At 40.9% G+C, this 18964-nt stretch overlaps 2 protein-coding genes across 4 annotated transcripts in view; one reads left to right on the top strand and one right to left on the bottom strand.

Moving 5' to 3' along the window:
- The first annotated feature begins 3703 nt into the window (after nucleotides 1-3703).
- txnipa (thioredoxin interacting protein a) lies at nucleotides 3704-6640 on the top strand. Its single transcript, XM_028400130.1, has 6 exons — nucleotides 3704-4094; nucleotides 4292-4367; nucleotides 4458-4605; nucleotides 4734-5093; nucleotides 5188-5490; nucleotides 5622-6640. Exons 1-6 carry the CDS (start codon nucleotides 3839-3841, stop codon nucleotides 5667-5669), a joined length of 1191 nt encoding a protein of 396 aa, XP_028255931.1. The 5' UTR covers nucleotides 3704-3838; the 3' UTR covers nucleotides 5670-6640.
- Nucleotides 6641-8287: 1647 nt separating this feature from the next.
- The window catches only part of gatad2b (GATA zinc finger domain containing 2B), a 31389-nt gene continuing 20712 nt past the window's right edge, over nucleotides 8288-18964 (bottom strand). Inside the window, exons 7-13 of one of the 3 annotated variants that reach the window (XR_003672476.1) lie at nucleotides 18034-18201; nucleotides 17017-17386; nucleotides 16717-16919; nucleotides 16198-16308; nucleotides 15822-16032; nucleotides 11285-14773; nucleotides 8288-11240 (exon numbers count right to left, since the gene is read on the bottom strand). Coding sequence is in view for 2 of the 3 variants with exons in the window: in XM_028433696.1 (XP_028289497.1) it covers nucleotides 14637-14773; nucleotides 15822-16032; nucleotides 16198-16308; nucleotides 16717-16919; nucleotides 17017-17386; nucleotides 18034-18201 (1200 nt within the window). In the remaining variant the exon portion in view is untranslated. Of the gene's footprint in view, nucleotides 14774-15821; nucleotides 16033-16197; nucleotides 16309-16716; nucleotides 16920-17016; nucleotides 17387-18033; nucleotides 18202-18964 lie in introns of all 3 variants that reach the window. The other 2 variants (XM_028433696.1, XM_028433709.1) reach the window with 2 other exon arrangements.

Below are 18964 nucleotides of genomic sequence, written 5' to 3'. Positions count from 1 at the left end.
GAAACGTGGGGGCCTCTAAACAGCTCTTCACTGACCTAAAAACTAAGATAATTCATTATTATGAATTAGTAGAAGGGTACCAGAAATGATCTGAAAGATTTGGACTGTCCGTCTCCACTGTCAGAAATGTAGTGCAGAAATGGAAGGCCACTGGAGCAGCCACTGTGAAGAAAAGATGTGGATGGCTGAAACAAATACAGGAGAGGCGCAGGCGAAGGATGGTTAGAATTATCACAGACCAGCCACAGACCACCTCCAGAGAACTACAGGAACATCTGGCTGTTGATGGTGTAGTTGTTCATCGTTCCTCAATCCAGTGTACTTTGTACCAGGAAAAGCTCATTGGAAGGGTGATGCACCTTTCCTGAGTGTTCATCACAAGAAGAGTCACCTGAGGCATGCAAAGGCACATCTGGACAAGAGAGAAGAATTTTGGAAAGAAATACTGTGGTCAGATGAGATAGATAGATAGAGTTAAGGAACTTATGTCCTAACAGGACATTTGGTGGAGGGTCCATCGTGTTATGGGTCTGTGTGGCTAGCACAGGTACTGGAAACCTTGGTAAAGTTATGGTTAGGGTTAGGCCACATGAATTCCTCTCAGTTTTAGCAGATTCTTGACAAGAATGTTCAAGAGTCAGTCTCAAAGTTGAAGCTACGCCGGGGTTGGATTTTTCAGCAGGATAATGATCCTAAGCACTGTTCAAAATCCACCAAGGAATTTGTGCTGAAGCACAAGTACCATGCTCTGAAATGGCCATCCTGGTCCTCAGACTAAAAACTAAACTAAAAATGTATGGATTGATTTGAAGTAGGCTGTCTACATGCAAAAGCCAAGAAACCCGACTGAACTGTTTTGTATGGAGGAATGGGCCAGAATACCACCTGCCAGACTCTAGGGACTGTCTGTGGCTATAGGAGGCATCTACAGGCTGTTAGTGCACCAAAAAGAAGCTCTACTGGAATTATTTCTTTGGGGTGCCCAAATTTATGCACATGCCTATTTTTGTGTAAATGCACATAAAAATGATTTCACAGCTGAAATGTTTCTGTTTCCATAAAGTATAACATATGTTAAAATGAAGTTGCTTCTAAAAAAAGCTCAGCAAGTGACACACTGATGCAGTGACATTCCTAAGGGGTGCCTAAACTTTTGCATAAGACTGTATAAGAAAAGAAAAATTACAACATAGTTCTGCAATATTGATACAAACTACTATTTCATATATAAAACACATATAAAACAAAGCAAAAAGTCTGCTATGGGAAACATGGAAAATGTTTTTCCGTGCAAATTTATCCACTCTGGGACCAGTTTTGAAATGTTATCCTTTTTGCACCCCTGAAACGCCAGCTGAAAAAATGTCAATTGTTAAAATGAGCACAGAGGGACAGCTGAGGTGGGCTGTTTTGAGGACAAAGATGAAGAAGTCAGATTGAGATGGTTTGGAAATGTGCAGAGGTGGGGGATAGGTTATATTGATAGAAGGATGGTCGCAATGGAGCTGAAGAGTTGAAACTGGAGATATATGGATGTGCTAAGAGAAGACATGAAGTTGGTGTGAGAGAAGAGGAAGCAGAGGATAGAGTTAGGTGGAAACAGATGATTTGCTGTGGAGACCCCTAAAAATAACAGCCTAAAGGAGAAGAAGACACAACATGTTGACAGCACGAGCCTTCTGCCTGACCTTCCACTGCATGAACTGTCTGAGGCTGTAATAATCCCTGCCCCTCAGTTACCTCTGTTTGTGTCGTTTCCAGCTTGTATGAGCCGAGATGAGAGTTGCCCATGAACAGATGGCTTTTGAGTTCAAATGGCTTGGTTCTGGGCTCAGAGAGTTGCACTGTTAGAAAGCCAACTGATTTTCCTTCCAAAGGGTGTAAATTATCCCTGTCAGAGCAAAGGTGTGAGAGAGAAATTTGCTTCGAGTGTCTGCGGAGGCCCTCTACCCTGTACTTGAATGCTTATTGGATTTAAGCATATGGGGTGATCTTGTCCTCAGACAAAAAAGACATTTTTCTGACTCCAAAAAGTTCAAATGTGTAGAGTCTTTCAAAGGAATGCAGCATAATCACAGAATATTTTATTGCAAATAATCAACAGGGTCACAAGAAAGGTGTTGTGTAAAATTGACACAAATGAGCTGCCAAAGATTTGAGAAAAGTCAAACATGAAGCTGTCAGGAACCTATTATGCTCCAGTGCTGTCATATTCCAGACCTGTCTGCAACCTATCTGGACCAGCAAGAAGAACAAGTTGTTCAGTGCTCTGAGACATGGCCATGGTGAGGAAGGCAGAAATCTGACCACACTGAACAAGAGGCACAGGCTGAAACATCAAAACCTGGACAAGAAATATCTGAAAGGTTTTATGGACTGATGAGACCATCATCACACAGATGGACCAGATAGATGGACCCAAGGCTGAATCAACGAGCACAGAGCTGTACTTTGACAGATCAGCCAGTTGAATCTTTTCTGGTTGAAAAAAAAATCAACTCCCAAACCTACTGGCAGTTTTAGGAAGACACTTTCTTCAAGCATGGGTACAGGGAAAAGTCTGCATCTTTTAAGAAGACCATGATTTTGACAATGACAACATTCCATCACATGCATCAAAGTCCTCTACTGCAGGACAAGCAAGTAGATTAAAGATAAAAGAATAATGACATGCCCCCACCCTTCCTCACCTTCCTTACAGTGTCTGGCAGGCTGTGGCTGCTCTGCTGCACAAAAAAGTTTATCATCAACAGATCAAGAAACTGACAAACTTCATGGCTGAACCAGCTATACTGGTTGTTTTTATGTTAGAAATGTTTATTTGTAACTTTTGAGTTGTTGTGTCTTACTTTAACAGATGAAAATAATCAAATAGAGGGGATTTTCACATGTAAGAACGTTATACTAGTCTTACGTCACTAGAAACATCCTCAAAATTATATCTTTAAAATCAGAAACTGGTGGAAACCCTAAGTTAAAACGTCCTTGTTCAGTAGGCAGGGAAACACTCTCACGCTGGGCCTCCGTCTGTTTACATACTCCACTAGTAGGCTACTACATACTCGTGAGAAGCGTGCAAAAAACATGCAGAGCTGGAGCCAAGGACAGAAAGGAACAACCAGTATTTCCATGTGACTGATTCAGTCTAGACCCGTTCGATGAGGGTTCAGGGTCTCTTGGGACTAGCCATATCTAATAGAAAAACTTAAGATAATAATTAATCAACAAAGTCCGGTTGCTTCGATAAATTAGAAGCTAGTGACGTAGGAGAGGTGCCAGATTGAAAAATTCTGCCCTCCATGCCCCTCCACTTTAGGAAAACAGCCTCAACTATTGAGTAAAAAAGATACATTAAAAGTGGTTGTGCAGTATATGACTTATTACTTTGTAGGAATATATTTATATCTGTTTGAATAGCATACGTATACGTGTGATACAAGCCGATGAGCCAGACTCTCCGAGGTTTCGCGTTGTTTACTGCAAATACGTGTTCTCTCATTCTGCCTCCAACTTCCTGTGCTAACATCTGCTGAGCACGCCCTACACTGTCCCAACCACGCGGTGTCCACGCGTCGGTTCCGTGTGCTGATTGGCTACATTCGACACAAACAAAGATTTTCCACCAATAGGAGTCGTGTGCACGCGGTGAGCCATGCAGTTCATTCCAGTTCCTCGTGTCCAGCTGGGGGTTGTCATATAAAAACCAGCTCTGTTGTCTTTGTGTATGGCAACGAGAAGTGGTTGTTGGTGACATCAGGTGACGTCGCCTTTCGGCGGTTAAAGTAAGCTGAAACTCAATATTCAGAGGACTTTTTGTACTGCGTGTGAATTTTCAATCATGGTGGCAATGGCGAAGAGGATGAAGACCTTCCAAATTATCCTGTCGGACCCAAGCAAGACTTTTTACTGCGGCGGGGACAAAGTGTCCGGTCGTGTAGAGGTGGAAGTAAACGAGGTAATGCGTGTTTCCGCAGTGAAAGTTCTGGGTCTTGGATGCGCCAAGGTGGAGTACGCTAAGGGCAAGCAGCGGTGCCGACAGGAGGCCGAGTATCTCAGGTACGAAGAGGAGCTGCGACTACAAGACCAGCCCACAGGTACTTTACCATACTGCCTTACCGACGACAGCTCGGCATGTATCAGTTTCAGTAAAAAAAAACATTTCTTTTACCCTGTTAGAGCAGACTCACAGTCTTAGAACCTCGTGATTAGAATTCCACTCCACACAATGTATTTGGTTTCACCTTTGGTAGGGATCCAGTCGACCCGCTTAACCTGAAATTTTTCTCGCCAGACTCTGATGGGTCAGTCGTCCTGAGGCCTGGAAACAAATATGAGTACATGTTTGGATTTGAACTCCCTCAGCAGGGGTAAGACAAAAGTATGGTCTTTTAGATATAGAAATTTGAGTTTTTTTTGCAAAGTAGTTTACATTAAAATTGTGTTGATTGTTCTTACAGACAGTTGGTTTCCTCATACAAGGGGAAGTTTGGGTATGTGCAGTACTATGTAAAGGCCCTGATGGAGAGGCCACATCAGCCCCCTCTAGAGTGCAAGAAACCATTTGAGGTGGAGGAACCACTGGATGTAAACACCCCTGACCTGCTGGTGGGTTCACTGACACATACCTAGAGACTATATTGCATTGATCATCTTTTTTATTTTTATTACGTTAGTGCTGTAGAGACATAAACTCTTCAGGTAATGTAAGTGTTTTTTTTCTTGTGTCTCCTCAGTCTCCCACTGGTGGCACAAAGGAGAAAAAAGTCACTTGCATGTTCATCCCTGATGGCCAGGTGTCAGTGAATGCAAAAATCGACCGGCGTGGATTCTGTGAAGGCGAAGACATCTGCATCAATGCAAAGTTTGAGAACACATGCTCACGCATTGTGGTGCCTAAGGCTGCCATCATTGCCAAACACACTTACCAGGCCAACGGTCGCACCAAGATCTTCCGCCAGAAGCTGTCCTCTGTGCGTGGGAACCACATCATCTCTGGCATGGGTGATGCCTGGCAAGGGAAGGTGATCAGGGTGCCAAAGATAAAACCATCCATGCTGGGATGCAACATCATCCGTGTGGAGTATGCTTTGATGGTAGGTCAAAATTTTATGCACCCCAATATTTTTCTCTCGATTTCAAAAAAGCATTTCATCTATAACAAGTAGAGGGTCATGATCTTTCTTTCAGATTTACGTTCACATCCCTGGTAGTGAGAAGCTGATCCTGGAGCTACCTCTGGTCATTGGGACTGCTGGTCTGGGCAGCCGCAGCAACAGTGTGAGCAGCCAGGAAGGTTCAGTCAGCAATGCGTCGCAGAGCTGGGTGTCCCTCAGGATGCCCTCTGAGCCTCCGAGTTACTGTGATGTCACTCGTGACTGCTGCCTGGACCAGCCTCACACACCGTTGCTGGACGACTTTGACGGTGATGATAGTCCAATCTTCATGAATGCACCAACCTTCCATTTCCCACCACCTCCAGTGTACACTGAGGTAGGTGTCTAAAGTCATTGATTACCTGTTAAAGTAAAATCGATTCAGCTCAATTTTATTTGCATAGCACTCTTTTAAATCAACATTGTCTCTAGGTGCTCCATTTTAAACTGCTCACTAATGTCTTTCAGGCTGAGGAGGAATACAGTGGCAATGCTCATATGCTGCCAGTCTGCTAAAGTCAAGCTGGAGGAATCCTAGAATTGTGGTCCAACTCTCAGGGTCCATTCATCTACAGCACTTGAACAGAATCAGAAGGTCTAGAGTTGAGGAGTCTTTATAGCAGGGCTGTGACAGAAATGTACACCTGCCTGTGTTCACATGCTATGCTGATCCAGAGTTTTCCCTGTGGTGCTCTTCAGGCCGGAGCCACGTATCTTGTGGTGTGCTACATTTCTGAATAAGCTGTCCTTCTTAAGAGATACCAGTTTGTCACTGTCCAACCACAGCAAATGTATGACATTTGTTTTTGGGCTCTAACATTATATGAGTCAGCCCCAAGCTTGCTGTGACAACTTTGCTTCTTTGAGAGATAGGTTGGCTTGTCTTCATCACGCTTTGTCATTCCATTCCAAGATTATATTTGTGTGGATTAAGCAGCCTTTCTCTTTATAGGGTAGTGCAGTTTGTTTGCATTGCTGTTGAATATTTGTTGGGAACATCAGTTTATCTGAGACAGCATATACAATAATCATTGTCGATAGAACTCCACGTGGCATCAATATTTTCTTGAGTACCAATGTTTGACAAATGTGGTTATACCTGTATTTTTATTGCACTGTTTGACTGCATTGTGCACTAACATGACCTACAAGTGTTTCTGTTCGGGAACAATATTTGGATTTGGAGTGAAATCGCTGTTACTTGTTAGAACCTCACATTCTAATTGTAAATCCAAGCTTTTATATTTTGAAACTCTGAGGGCCAAATTTGACTGTGGAATGCACTTTATGTGAGGATTTTGTATTTTGAGTATCTGTCCCAGGCAGCATTTCACTGCAATTCCTGTTCTTTAATGGCACACCAAAAATCACTGTTATAGACTGATTTGTAAGAAAGTTTGTTTGTAATGCATTCTTGATACAAGTATATTTGCATAAAAACCCTATGGGTTGTCTTTTTTTATTAAAGTAACCAATAATATAAAAAATGTCCGGTGTGTTTGCTGTTCCCTGTGTAGCTCTGCTTTAGATTTCAGCCATGGTAATCTCAAGGTTAACCTCAAGTCAGCCGTATCAACATGACCATGTGAAGAGCAGCCTGTATTGTTGTTATGCCAGTTAAAACACAACCTCATCAGTTATTTCCAGGTGTTTGTTATTATGATCACCTTTATGTTACTTGAAGCCTAAATGCAATGACCAGAAGTAAAATGATGTTATGTTATTTAAAAATCTACAGCACAGTCACAACTACATTGTGATGTCACCACCTAGTTTACCTGGCTTCCCACTACAACTTTAATGACATTTGTTAGCAACCACCTTTTCTAAGATACTTAAAAGCTCTAGAGGACCGTCAGTATTTATTAATATTTCTTATGGAAGTATTTTTTATGTGTTGTTATGACAAAAATGTACTAGAGACTCTTTGGTTGGCGCATTTAACCGTATAATCCACTTAAATATTTCAGATGCCCATCTTCATCATCCATTGCTCTCCACTCTCATATTCCGGATTCAACTCTTTCTACTGGCTTCTCTGCAGTGGGAAGCTTTTTATTGATTTATTATGATCCCACCAAATGTCACATCATGTACTTCAGTAACACTGCTGTTGTCAAACAGGCCGTTTACTTCCACACTACACTGGTCATATGACTGTTGTTATGTAATGTGTTTTCTTGCTGCAGACAGATACTGAGAGATGTAGAGGTGGAGCTGTGTGTCTGAAGGCTGTGTGTCAGATATTAACATGAAACACGACTAAACTTCATTATGATTAAAGGAGCTGAATTGCAACAGGGACCATTATATCAAATTGCAAACGACGACAACAAAAGACACACCTTGATTGTAATACCATCATATTCAATGAACCAATCAAAATATTGAAAATTCATGGTATTTATTTTCTTCAGAGCAACCCTGAGCAAATGAGGGACAAGAATGTTTAACAGAGACAGGGTGAAGAGACTGTGTTGCTGTCAAGATGGTTTCTGAAGAGTGGTTTTAAAGAGTAGTGTGCTCTAGCCGTCAATATACTAGCAGCGCATAGGCCTGATTCCTGCTTTATCCATGTGACCTGATCAGTGGTGAGAAAATATCACATTGTAAATGAGTTGTGGAAATCAAATGCAGATAAAACTGATCCACAAGTACCAAACAGGATCCGAGCAGTTGTCGCAAAAGTTGCATCTACTAAGCTGATAAACACTGGAAATAGTTTTGAACTGATGACAGGGCCTGGAAAGTGTTGTGCAAATGTTGTGTCACAGTACATTTTAGTGTGTAGTGCACTTTATAGTTGTGTACTATGAGACTGCAGATATGTTGTTGTTTTTAACAGGATCTTGGCAGGGTGTACCCTGACTTTCGCCCATTAACAGCTGGGATAGAAGCACCAGCAGCCTGACACGCTGTACGCAGGATAAAGCAGGCTAAGACAACTGATCGATGAATGGATAGGCAACAGGTTGTGTGTGTTTCTGTGGAAAGTTACTATATTTATGTGTAGATGGAGAAAGCTGGATTTGATTGGGTGAGGTCATGTGACATTTATAAAATAAAGAGTTACTTGATGAGGCCTGATAGTTTAATGACATACAGCAGATCTGTCCTCCATAATGACATCTCACTTCAAAGCAAATTGTTTCAACCTTTATTAAACATAGCTTGCAAGAGATAAATATTACAAAGTTATTTCCTCCAAAATTAGCTTATTTTTTTCAACCAATGCATAATTGTCAATCAAATGGCAGTATTCAAACAGCATTGTTTTCCTTTACTTTTTTTGAAGACCGTAAATATCAAGTATGTGCAAAAGGTAAGGACTGATGTAAGCACAAAAAAATAAGTTCAGTTAGCCTAGTAGATTTCATCATCAGTTTCTGCTTCCCCAGATGTTTATTTCGCCATTGTCAATACAAAGCAAAAAGAGACGCTTCTACATGTAAATTGATAAAACTGACTTTTCAATTAAATCTTTCCCTGCATTTGCAACAACTTATAGAAGTTAAAGCCAAACAGTACAGGATCATACATATTGTATGCTGGTTTTTGGCAGAAAAAGTGATCACTGATTCAGGGTGAGCCTTTCTCAGGTCCAGCAGGAGCTGTGGCTATTCAGACAAAGGAACGTTCACAAGTTCTTCTTAGTGAGGATAGGAAGAAAAAAAAGAGAAAACCCCTCTTTGAGTAGGGACCATTAGTATATTTGTCTAACTCCAAAACATTATTGTGAATTTATCATTTTCCATTCATGTAATTGCTTGACATTTTGAGGTTCTAGACACTGATTTTCATACCCTGCTGCTGACAAATGGCTTTCAACAATTAATGTTCCTGCCACAGAACTGTTTATCTGTGCATTATTAACATGGAGTCTCTCTGGGAACCATGGAGGGGGCTACTTGACCACATGAAAAATGTCAGTGGTTTGTTGAAGGCCAATGTACGTCAGAAAATGTGGATATCAAAGTGTTCAGTGGTGAACATGCACAAATACCAGCCAGTGAAGAGTCCTGATCAATCCTCAAATTTAAGAGGATCCACCTATCTATTTTATCTGGGCCACCTTCAAGAAGACTCTGTGAGAAGTTATTTGAATGTTCCCACAGTAGTCAAATACTCCCATGTGAAATGTGTGTTGTCAGACTGGAGACAGTCAGTCTGAACCAGTGAGTACTTTCCTGCAAACTATAACTAGTCCAAAAATCAAAGCTAATGCGTCCAGCAAGGCTGCTTCAAGAAGCAGAGAAGGGGAAAAAAAAGAATCCCCAACATTTTGCACATTTGTTACACAATAATACACAGGGATCACAAAACGAAATGACAAGCTTCACAATATTCATGGCTTTTTGTTTGCTTTTCTACACAATGTACAACCATTTAATTTCTTTTTTTTTCAGTACAGGGAGGAAAAATGCATATGTACAATAAGTCATTAGTACTTCAAACCTAGCAAATATTGTGTCATTTATTTCATAGTCAATACATTTATGTTTTTTCAACTGTAGTAGAAAGAAAACAGAACTCAATTGAGACATCAGAATAAGAATGACTTCAGAAATCTAAAAATTGATATTTGAAAAAAAAATCTGTAGTCCAAATACAAAGTGTGTGTGGATGCATCTACAAAACAATAAGAGAGACAGGATTCTTGTGAATTTAATTCAAACTTCAGCTTGGAAGCCAAAGTAGAGATGAGTGGCAAGTGCTGACAAATTAGAATGTGAGTGGCAGTAAGTAATCTAGGCATTAAGAATTTGTGAACTATGGCTACATGGCCAATAGGGAAAATGTAACTTTTGTAAATAAAACAAACAAATCTGTGTAAACTTTAGTTTACATGTTTTAAAATGAATTATAGGTAGATCTTCCCTTCCACCGAGCTATCACAGGATCATTCTGAAACCAGGCAGGTCTGGATTACTAAACCAAAACATCCATCTGGCGGCCAAAAAAAAACAAAAGCAGCCACTAAGCACCTGTAGATATCATGGAATCCATCAAGGACCTTCTGTTATTAAAAGTACAAGCAAAAGGAGACACTGACAAATAGCATTTATCATTTAATAACACCATAGTTTACCAAGTAAATATTGCTATGCTAATGATTGTTCTCAGAGGTCTTGCTGGAGCTTTAACGGAGCAGCTCGTGGAAGAACTGAAGTTTTCACAAGCTTTGCTTAAAAATCAATTACTTCTCCCATTAAGGGTTTTAATCTTTCATTTGTCTTACTATTTAACTGTTTTATTAAGCAAAGACTACTACTTCATTTATGACTATTTCTGTGTGTACATATTACATGTTTTTTTATTGCAGTATGTCATTTGCTATTGCAGCAATAATTAAGTTACGGACTTGGGATAATAACATGAAAAACATAAATACAGCTTTCTCAGGTTCCATAACGTTTAAGCCATGAAAATAAATTCCAGTAAAACCAATGTGTTACATCCCCATTTACGATATTTAGTGTAAAGCTGAGCGTGCAGCTTTGAAGCTTATCTGTCACAAGATTTGCCGGGCAGTGATAACTGCAGCTTGTGCTGCATTGTTTTGGACAGAGTAGAAAACAAAAGGTGAGCCAAAATGTGCTTACTAATTTTACAAAGGAGCTGTTAGGCTAACTCAACAAACCCACTATAACAGTCAGTGTAGCTTAATTTGGACACTGCAGTGCTTTGAGCCATATGCCAATGTCAATGTAGCTACATGGTGAAAAGCAGTGGAATTAGCATGCAGTGTGCAAAAAAGACTGAACACACCATCCTGCTAACATTAACATTAAAATATAGTATTTTTTGAATGAACGTGGGAAATAAATACCTAAATAAATACATGCATGCCTTAGTTGCACGGTGGAGGCTGGTATACGGGGTGACCATGTCCCAGCATGAAATCAACCCTCTATAAATGGAAATCAAACTAATAATGCTGACGCACTATGACAACACAAAGTCAGTGTGGCCCTTGATTACATGGATGTCCATCAAAGTTGACATTTCAACACAACGCTGATGAATCCACTCAGACATAATTTACTGTACAGCAGAGCTTTACATCTGCTGACTGATGGGACCTTCCTATACTAATAACACAATTTTCTATCTGTTATGATGGAGTGCACCAGTAGGTCCCCTCCTCACTGCTGTTCTCAGGCAAACCCCCGAACATTCACAATGTAACCCTGGCCTGGCTCCAGAGACAGGTCGTGGTATCCGTTACATTTAGGTCAAACACTGCCTTCAAATGAATTTCAATCATGACAACAGGTTATTTATTTCAAATGTTGCCTTTCTGCATGCAGTGACCATATACTGCACACCATAATACTGCACACTGACTGAAATACCTGAACAACTGCAAACTGTTGTTAGTTAACTTTAAATCAGGGTTCTGTCACCATCATGGGACAGGTTACTTTTACCCTACTGATGATGTGTTGTTGCAACTGTAAGGACTAAAACGGACTTGAATTGGAACACCTTCTTGTTGTAGGACTATGAGTATGATCTAGCATGTCTGTTTTTCTTTATACTCTTCTTGAACAATTCCTTTCTAACCCTTCATCGACACAAAATCATCCAGGACAGCAAACATGCCTTCAATATTTGTAAAAAAAAAAAGAAATTACGTGGACCCTTATCTGCAAAGATGACATGCTGGTTAGTGCACTCACTGAACCTCGGGTAACAATAACCATTCTGTATGATCACTCGTGACCCTGTTGCCCATCCAACCGAGCTTTTCTATCTGCAAGCAGTTAAGGTCACAGAGGTAAGGAACTACTTTTAACAGGGAGAAACCTTGAGCAGAATTAAGACTTAGTGTCTAATGGGTAAATGTTTGCTGGGTTAAAAAGGGTAAAGAGTTTTGTAACAGACCTCTGGCTTAATTCTAACATATATAACATGGGGTTGCTTGATGACACTGCAGTGGCTGGCTTTGCTGGTATATGTACAATAATTAATAATGACACAATAGGATTTGGAAGCCGAAACAACACTGGTCAAGTAAATTAAACACACCTTGATGCATTCCACAATACTAAGGACATCTCATCTAACTCTCTGATCCAGACTTTAGTCATGCCCATTTTTCCCCTCTTTTTGGGAAAAAACAAAAAAACAAAAACCCTTGAAATATGCAAAGTGCTTCTCTAGAGTGAGGCAAGTTGTGTGCACAGCATGCACACAATGATTGATCCATGTCTCATAAAAGATAAAATCCACATCCTTTTTTTTCTTTGAAGCTAGGCATATCTATACATAATCCATACAGATATTTCAATAATTTCTGTTTATGTTGATTATTATCGTCTCCTGGGGCTGATACCTCTCAGGTATGCCACCATATTATCAGGAGACGCCGCAAAAATAAACAATGAAAAATTAACAAAGAAGGGGGAGAAAAGGGTTTAAGGGGTTGGGGGACACAACAACCTAAAAACCCCAAATATAAAAAAATACAGGAACCCAGATTTGTAGGTACAGAATCAGATTTGAGTTTTACTCACGTTCTTCATGTGATGCCAACAGGAACTGCTGGGTAAAAAGAGTCAGTCCGTGCATACTGAATTTCCAAAGATATGGGGGTGCGGGGAGGGGGGGGGGGGGGGTGTGAGAAAGAATGGAACCAGAAAAATCAACGGGCCATGTTCTAATTGGAGTCCATCCTGTTCCTGAATACTGGGGTGGGTTTGCAGATGATGTCCTTCTGCCAGCTAGCTTCCCCCTGCTGGAGTCTGTATCAGCTGCTTGTCTGCTGAGTCCTGTCCTGTAAATTCTGTGCACACTGGTAACTCATCAATTCAGGAGTTGCTGACGATGCTGATGAAAACCACTGGATAAGGTTTTGTAGGAACACAAATATGGGTGTTATCCAGGGCGAACATGTATGAATTTGAGAGAGTGAGCTCTGCTCACAGTCTCTATCCACCCCATTTCAACTTTTGGAACCAGCACTTCATCTCAACAGGAAAATAGATTTTTTTTAGTTCAGTCAGTATTTTCCATTTTTAGGATGGTGTGGCCTAATTTAGGAGTACATATTAAAAACCCACCACATATATCTGTCATCTCCCATATTTATACACTAAGTCCAGCATTAATTGATCCAACTTTGTAGAAGTCTCTGTATTGCTCTTTAAAAGAGAAGTCCGTAGCAGTGATGACAGTGTTACCATCAAAATGGTGATCACTAAACTCCTTCATGTTGTAGGTCATAGTGTGACGGGCCAAATCAGGTGAACATCAAGGTGTGTCTTTGGTGTTGGGCTTGGGGCTAGAGTGTTCTGGTTGAAGGGCTGCTCTTGTCAGCTGCCCACACTGAATCGTGTTGATTTTCTGCCATAGCTGTCTACAGATCAGCATGGCAGGCCCCAGAAATAGTGTGACCATTTTTCAAAGTGGTCCACCAGTAGCAGTCACTTTGCATCCCAAAAAAAAGAGGACATCATCTTGAGTTCACTTATTTGAAGACTGTAGATGTTCATTGTTCATTCTCTGGTTGAAAGTGGTGGATCCAAATCTCAACCACAGTTACAGTGTTCTACAGAAATCTTCCAGGATCCATCCACAAAAATAGCAGATTATTCTGGGACCATTGACCTACCAGAATGGGGGGCCCATCTTCCAGGCAGTCTCCGTCATATTTAAAATCAGTAGCCTACTTCTGCTATGCTGGAAGAAGCACATTCTAGTGCTGTTACCATTGTCCTTGTGGACTTCCTGGGCTCTTGAGTTAACGGCACAAGACTGATGTTTTCCACTTTCAGTGGAGTGGAGTGCTGATTTGTAACAGAAATACAGGAACGATGGACCAACTGACTTCAAACATTCTCCTCAGCCATTCAATGATTTCAATTGATTACTATGACTCATCTCCTTCCACCTTAGGCCATGGATTTATCAATACCACCATACTTCCAAGGTAATAAGCAAACACTGTTTAAAAAATTTCAAAACTGTAAAACTTTATGTTGCATAGCAACTAGAGTGCACCCTGTTGATCGTCTGTTACTAGCATGAGTCACATCTAAGATTTAGAATTGAGTCAAGAAAAAAAATCTTATGCGGTCATGGCCTAAAGGGACCCCACAAAGTCTCTACCCAAACTAAAGGGCAGACTGCAGAGGAAGAAAACATATCAATAAACATTTTTGAATAAAGAAAAACATGAGTGATAGTAACTGAAGCAAAATGGTAGCTGCAAGTATAATAGTGCTACCACCAGCAATAATAAAGGGAATTATAACTGTTAAACACTGCTTTACTATAATAAGAACATTTGAGATGCATTGACAGTTTAGTGTCTTCTCCATTGTGGGCTTTAATGGGTTGGTTTAAGGTAGGCACAAGGACAGGCACTGCATGCAATGGGGGGGGGGGTATTTGTTGATCTCAGAATGCTTCAATATGGGGTTGGTAGGCAGATTGGGGGTGGGGGTGGGATTGGTAGGGGATGGGGTGGGGCAGGGCTCATTTCTGTCCGGTGATGGGCTGCGATATGGATCGAGGTGGGATCATGTCCAACAGGTACTCTCTCTGTCGGTCTGCTAAGCTGGAGCTCTTATGGGTTCCAACAGCTGCTGGGTTTAGATAGGCAATATTTAACCCTGTAGAACAAAAAACACACAGTTTTCATCTTGCATTGACAGCAGGTTTTTTTTTTTTGCAGCACAGTCACCAAGCTAATTCACGTGTGTTTTCTCAGCACAAACAGGGACTTGAAGGTAGGGTAGGAGATTTCATTCTGATGCACTTTTTGTTAAATTAGTGTAACTTCTCTTTACAATCCGATAGCAACCAATTAGTTCGACAGTTTCGCTATAAAACGAAGAATATTAATCATCTGTGGAAGCTATAAAACGCTAAAAACATCAGCCAATCCTCCGGGACGACCCTCCACGGAGGTACAACGGCTGGTTGTCACTCTCTTCCTGCTCTGCGCACACCAGAGAGGTACGTGCATGATTGCCGAAGTCACAGACCGCAGCTCGTCTTCAGGTATAGCACGTCCATGTGATTGGGAGGCGTGGCTTTGGGGTGAGCTCCGAAAGAAAGGGCCGTGTGTTTACGTTTGAAATCTGGCGGACTCTCACTGAGTTTTCAAAATCTCCTACCCTACCTTTAAGGGATTAATATATCATTTGATTGGCTTCTTGAATCGGCCTTTTTGGACACAGCCAATCAAGCAATTTAGAGCCATGACTGTAGTAGCATGAGCAGGCTTATGTCAAACCCTCTCCTCCTATCTAATAAGGCCAAAAGAAATACAAAAGATTTTGATGATGCGTATAAGCAACCTTGTTAATAAACTGCATGTTAGTTCTCTGAGTAGCTTGAAACTTTGAGGCATCATTTTGAGAGAACTTTCATGTATCAACTGATCAGTTCAGTTTAAATTCACCAGTTCCTTCCTTGTTAGACTTTAGATCATCAAAGCATTTTATGGTTTAAATATTTCAAAAAACAAAACCTTCAATATTTAGACCTGTAGATGTTATTACTATGTATCACATAATCCAGATTTAGGTAGGTAACCCTGCATGCATTATGTCAAATACCTACTAGAAAATTCTGTGCAGTTTTAATTAACCTCAGCATCATTTTAGAAGCATAACTGTTTGCAGTGGTGGAGATAAATATAAACAGACATAGCACCTGGGATGTTGTAGATCTGACGATGGCTCTCATGCTGCAGTCTATTGCTGCTACTGGTGCTGCTGCCTCCACTGCTGCCACAGTGCTTGGCACTGGTCATTCCCATGAGGCTGCTAGCCACTGACAGCTGGGAGGCCTGGGCGAAGTTTGACAAGACCCCTCGTGCTGAGTTGGACAGACTGCGCTGCAAGGAGGCCTGTGGCTGAGGGGCCTGAGGATGGTAGAGACACCATAATCTCATGGTCATTGTCACAACCAAAGCTTTAAATGGGATAGCTTAAAACACACTTATATACATTTATTTCCTTATATAAGTATGACAGTTATTTAAATATTTTAGCTGCTAGCTATGCTGTTGTATGGACTGGTGATGTACCTGGCGGAGGGCATGATGTCGGATCATGGAGTCAGTCTTGGAGGTATTTGGGCCAGTAGGGGCTGAGCTAGGAGAGAGGGCTGCTTGTTGCTGCAGCCTCTGTTCAATCTCCTGTCATGAAAACACACAAATTTAGGCATTTACATAGAACATAGTATTCAAGTGATATAGAGGCATGTGGCTAGTCGTGCATTAAACACTTAAACAGTGTCAGTTATGTTTGTAAAGTTTGTAGAACTAATCCTGCTAGAAACTCACAGTGGGCTATTCCATCTACATTTGCACATGTTTCTCTAATTGAAAAACCAAATTAACTACGGCCAGCGAAGGTCATAGTCTTGGCGTCTTTAGCTCAATCTTTACTCTCTTCACACACAGACTATAAAGAGGATTGGTAGTTTTTATTCAGTATTTATACAGCTATATTTGATACAGCTTAATGTTAACATGGAAAATTAGAAAATTAGAGATGGAGAAATAATTGTAGCCAACATGGTGTAGAGAAACAATAATGCTGACCTGCTCCTGTTGCAGGGCCTTTACAAAGGCATTCTTCAGCCTATTGGTATGCTCTGCCTTCAGAGCCTTTTTCTGATTGGATGTCATGCACTGCTCACAAAGAATTCGCCCATTCTTTTCTTGCTTCCAGTGAGGGGTGAAGTCAGTTCGGCACTGGGCGCAGAAGAAAGGCTCCATACGAGCAAGTGTCCCTCTGAGTTTACCTGCAGTTGAACAGTTTTAATCAGTTTTTTTCTCACATGTTCTAAGTTTACACTGATATGAGAAATGATGCAGTTGTTTTTCCTTTTTGACGCTTACCTTGACTGTCTAGCACACTCTGCACCACCTCCTCTAGACCCACCATGTAGATAAACTCGCTGTTGGCAGCAGAGGGCAGAAAATGAAGGAGTGGGGCTGGTGGTTTTGGTGGAGGTATCTCCAGCAATGTTTTCTCCAGCTGCTTCCTTAGAGCCAGCTTGGCTGCTGCCTGGCTACTGGCTTGGTCAGCCATGGAGCCTACCCCTCCACTGGCTGAGCCTGACAGTGTGGATGGGCTGATGGCCGAAGTGCCACCTAAACCACCTGCCACCCCTCCGGCCCCCACTGCTGCAGCTGCCTGCATGTGGGCCAAGTTCATGTACATTGCACTTGAGCCTGAACGCTGAGAAGCTGCCACCTGCTGGCTGGCCTGTAGAAGACACACACTCAGTGTCACTAATCAAATCACAAAAGGTCTCTGAAAAAGGAGGACTGACATGCTGCAACAGTGTTTCCCAGATGGGATCCAAAATATCTCAAATGACAAATCTTTAGTAGGAAAGACTAGGAATATGAAGTCAAATTACAACAGGAAAAATAATCTGAAAATCTTGAGATCTAATTAAAAGGTTAAGCAACATAAATAAATACAAACAAATGATTATTTTTTGTAACAGCCTGTCTCCTTACAGTATTACTGCCACCATCATGTTTGACTATAAGAACCATGTTTTTTCCTGCTTTGTAGACATTAAAAATCCTTTTTCTCAACTCTAAACTTATTAATTTCTATGATGTTTTTAGAATTTTTAATGTAAGATACCAATTCTCACGTTTTAACTGTAAATCAAACGTATACAGGGTCACACAGAAGCACGGTGAATCATATTGACCCTGGTAGTTTTTTTTCCTCTGTTAATCTGTGTAAATTACTTTTTTTTTACTATGGTAAAAAAATGCAGTGTTAAAACGTCTTTGCTCTATAAACAGCATTTGGGAAATATTTTTTAAAAAATGACACTTTCATAGCAAGGATAAGAATGCAGTACTGTAATGGAACTACAGCTGAGTCCATACTTGCTGGTAGTTGACAGCATTGGCCATGCTGCTGGAGCTTGAGCGAGACATCCCAGGTTTGGGGACCCTCTGGCCCTGTAGCTGAGCAGGGTTGGGGGCTATCACTCGCTGAGACATTAGCATGGGTGGCAGGTTGGCATTGGCTGCTGACCGGATAACTGTATGACCCTAAAGAAGACAAACAGTTTTATGAAAAGAAAGATTTAAAAAGAAAGGTATTATTTTTTTTTAGACAGCACCAATAATTATCTAACCTGTATGTGACAGCAGCAGATAAACCAAACTACTTCAGACTGGGTTTGGTAAACATAATAAATATTAAATCCATTCTTTAACAGAGTTCAAGCATATTACATTATGTTACACTGTGGACAGCAGAGGGCAGCAACTACTGAGTGAACTGACAGCAGATGGGACATGACTATCCTAAAACCCACTACTCACGCACATTCATGCACATTCTATTATATATGTAATGCCATTTCGACATGAAGTTTAAGAAGACTATGCAAGAACAAGGACTTATAGCATGTGCTCCTATATTTTGACATTTCTTTGACTCATTAAGTACTCTTTTAAAACTTGGCTTTTGTAAGACTTTGAGCTCTGTGGAAAAAACACTTACCATCAAATAAAGAATGAAAAAAAAACACACACAGCATTTGTGCAGCATCATCCTGGATATCATATGACTGTGTGGCAGTCTTTCATAGACCACAGGCCTTAAAAGTTCCACACACAGTTGTTAAATGGGAGGGTCTAATCTTTGGAAGACTTCCTGTTCATCACAATGTTCTGCTCCTGTTGCCTAGTAACCTGCATTTGATATTAACAAATGTATACTCTTGGCCTTTAGAATTCAGGATTTGGAATCCATTGCTGTGTTCTGCTGGGTTCTACATTTCCCACAACACCTTGTACACATTCATAG

The sequence above is a fragment of the Parambassis ranga genome, chromosome 2 (assembly GCF_900634625.1).
Source record: "Parambassis ranga chromosome 2, fParRan2.1, whole genome shotgun sequence".
NCBI classification, from domain to species: domain Eukaryota; kingdom Metazoa; phylum Chordata; class Actinopteri; family Ambassidae; genus Parambassis; species Parambassis ranga.
This window is presented reverse-complemented; position numbering and strand designations above follow the sequence as displayed.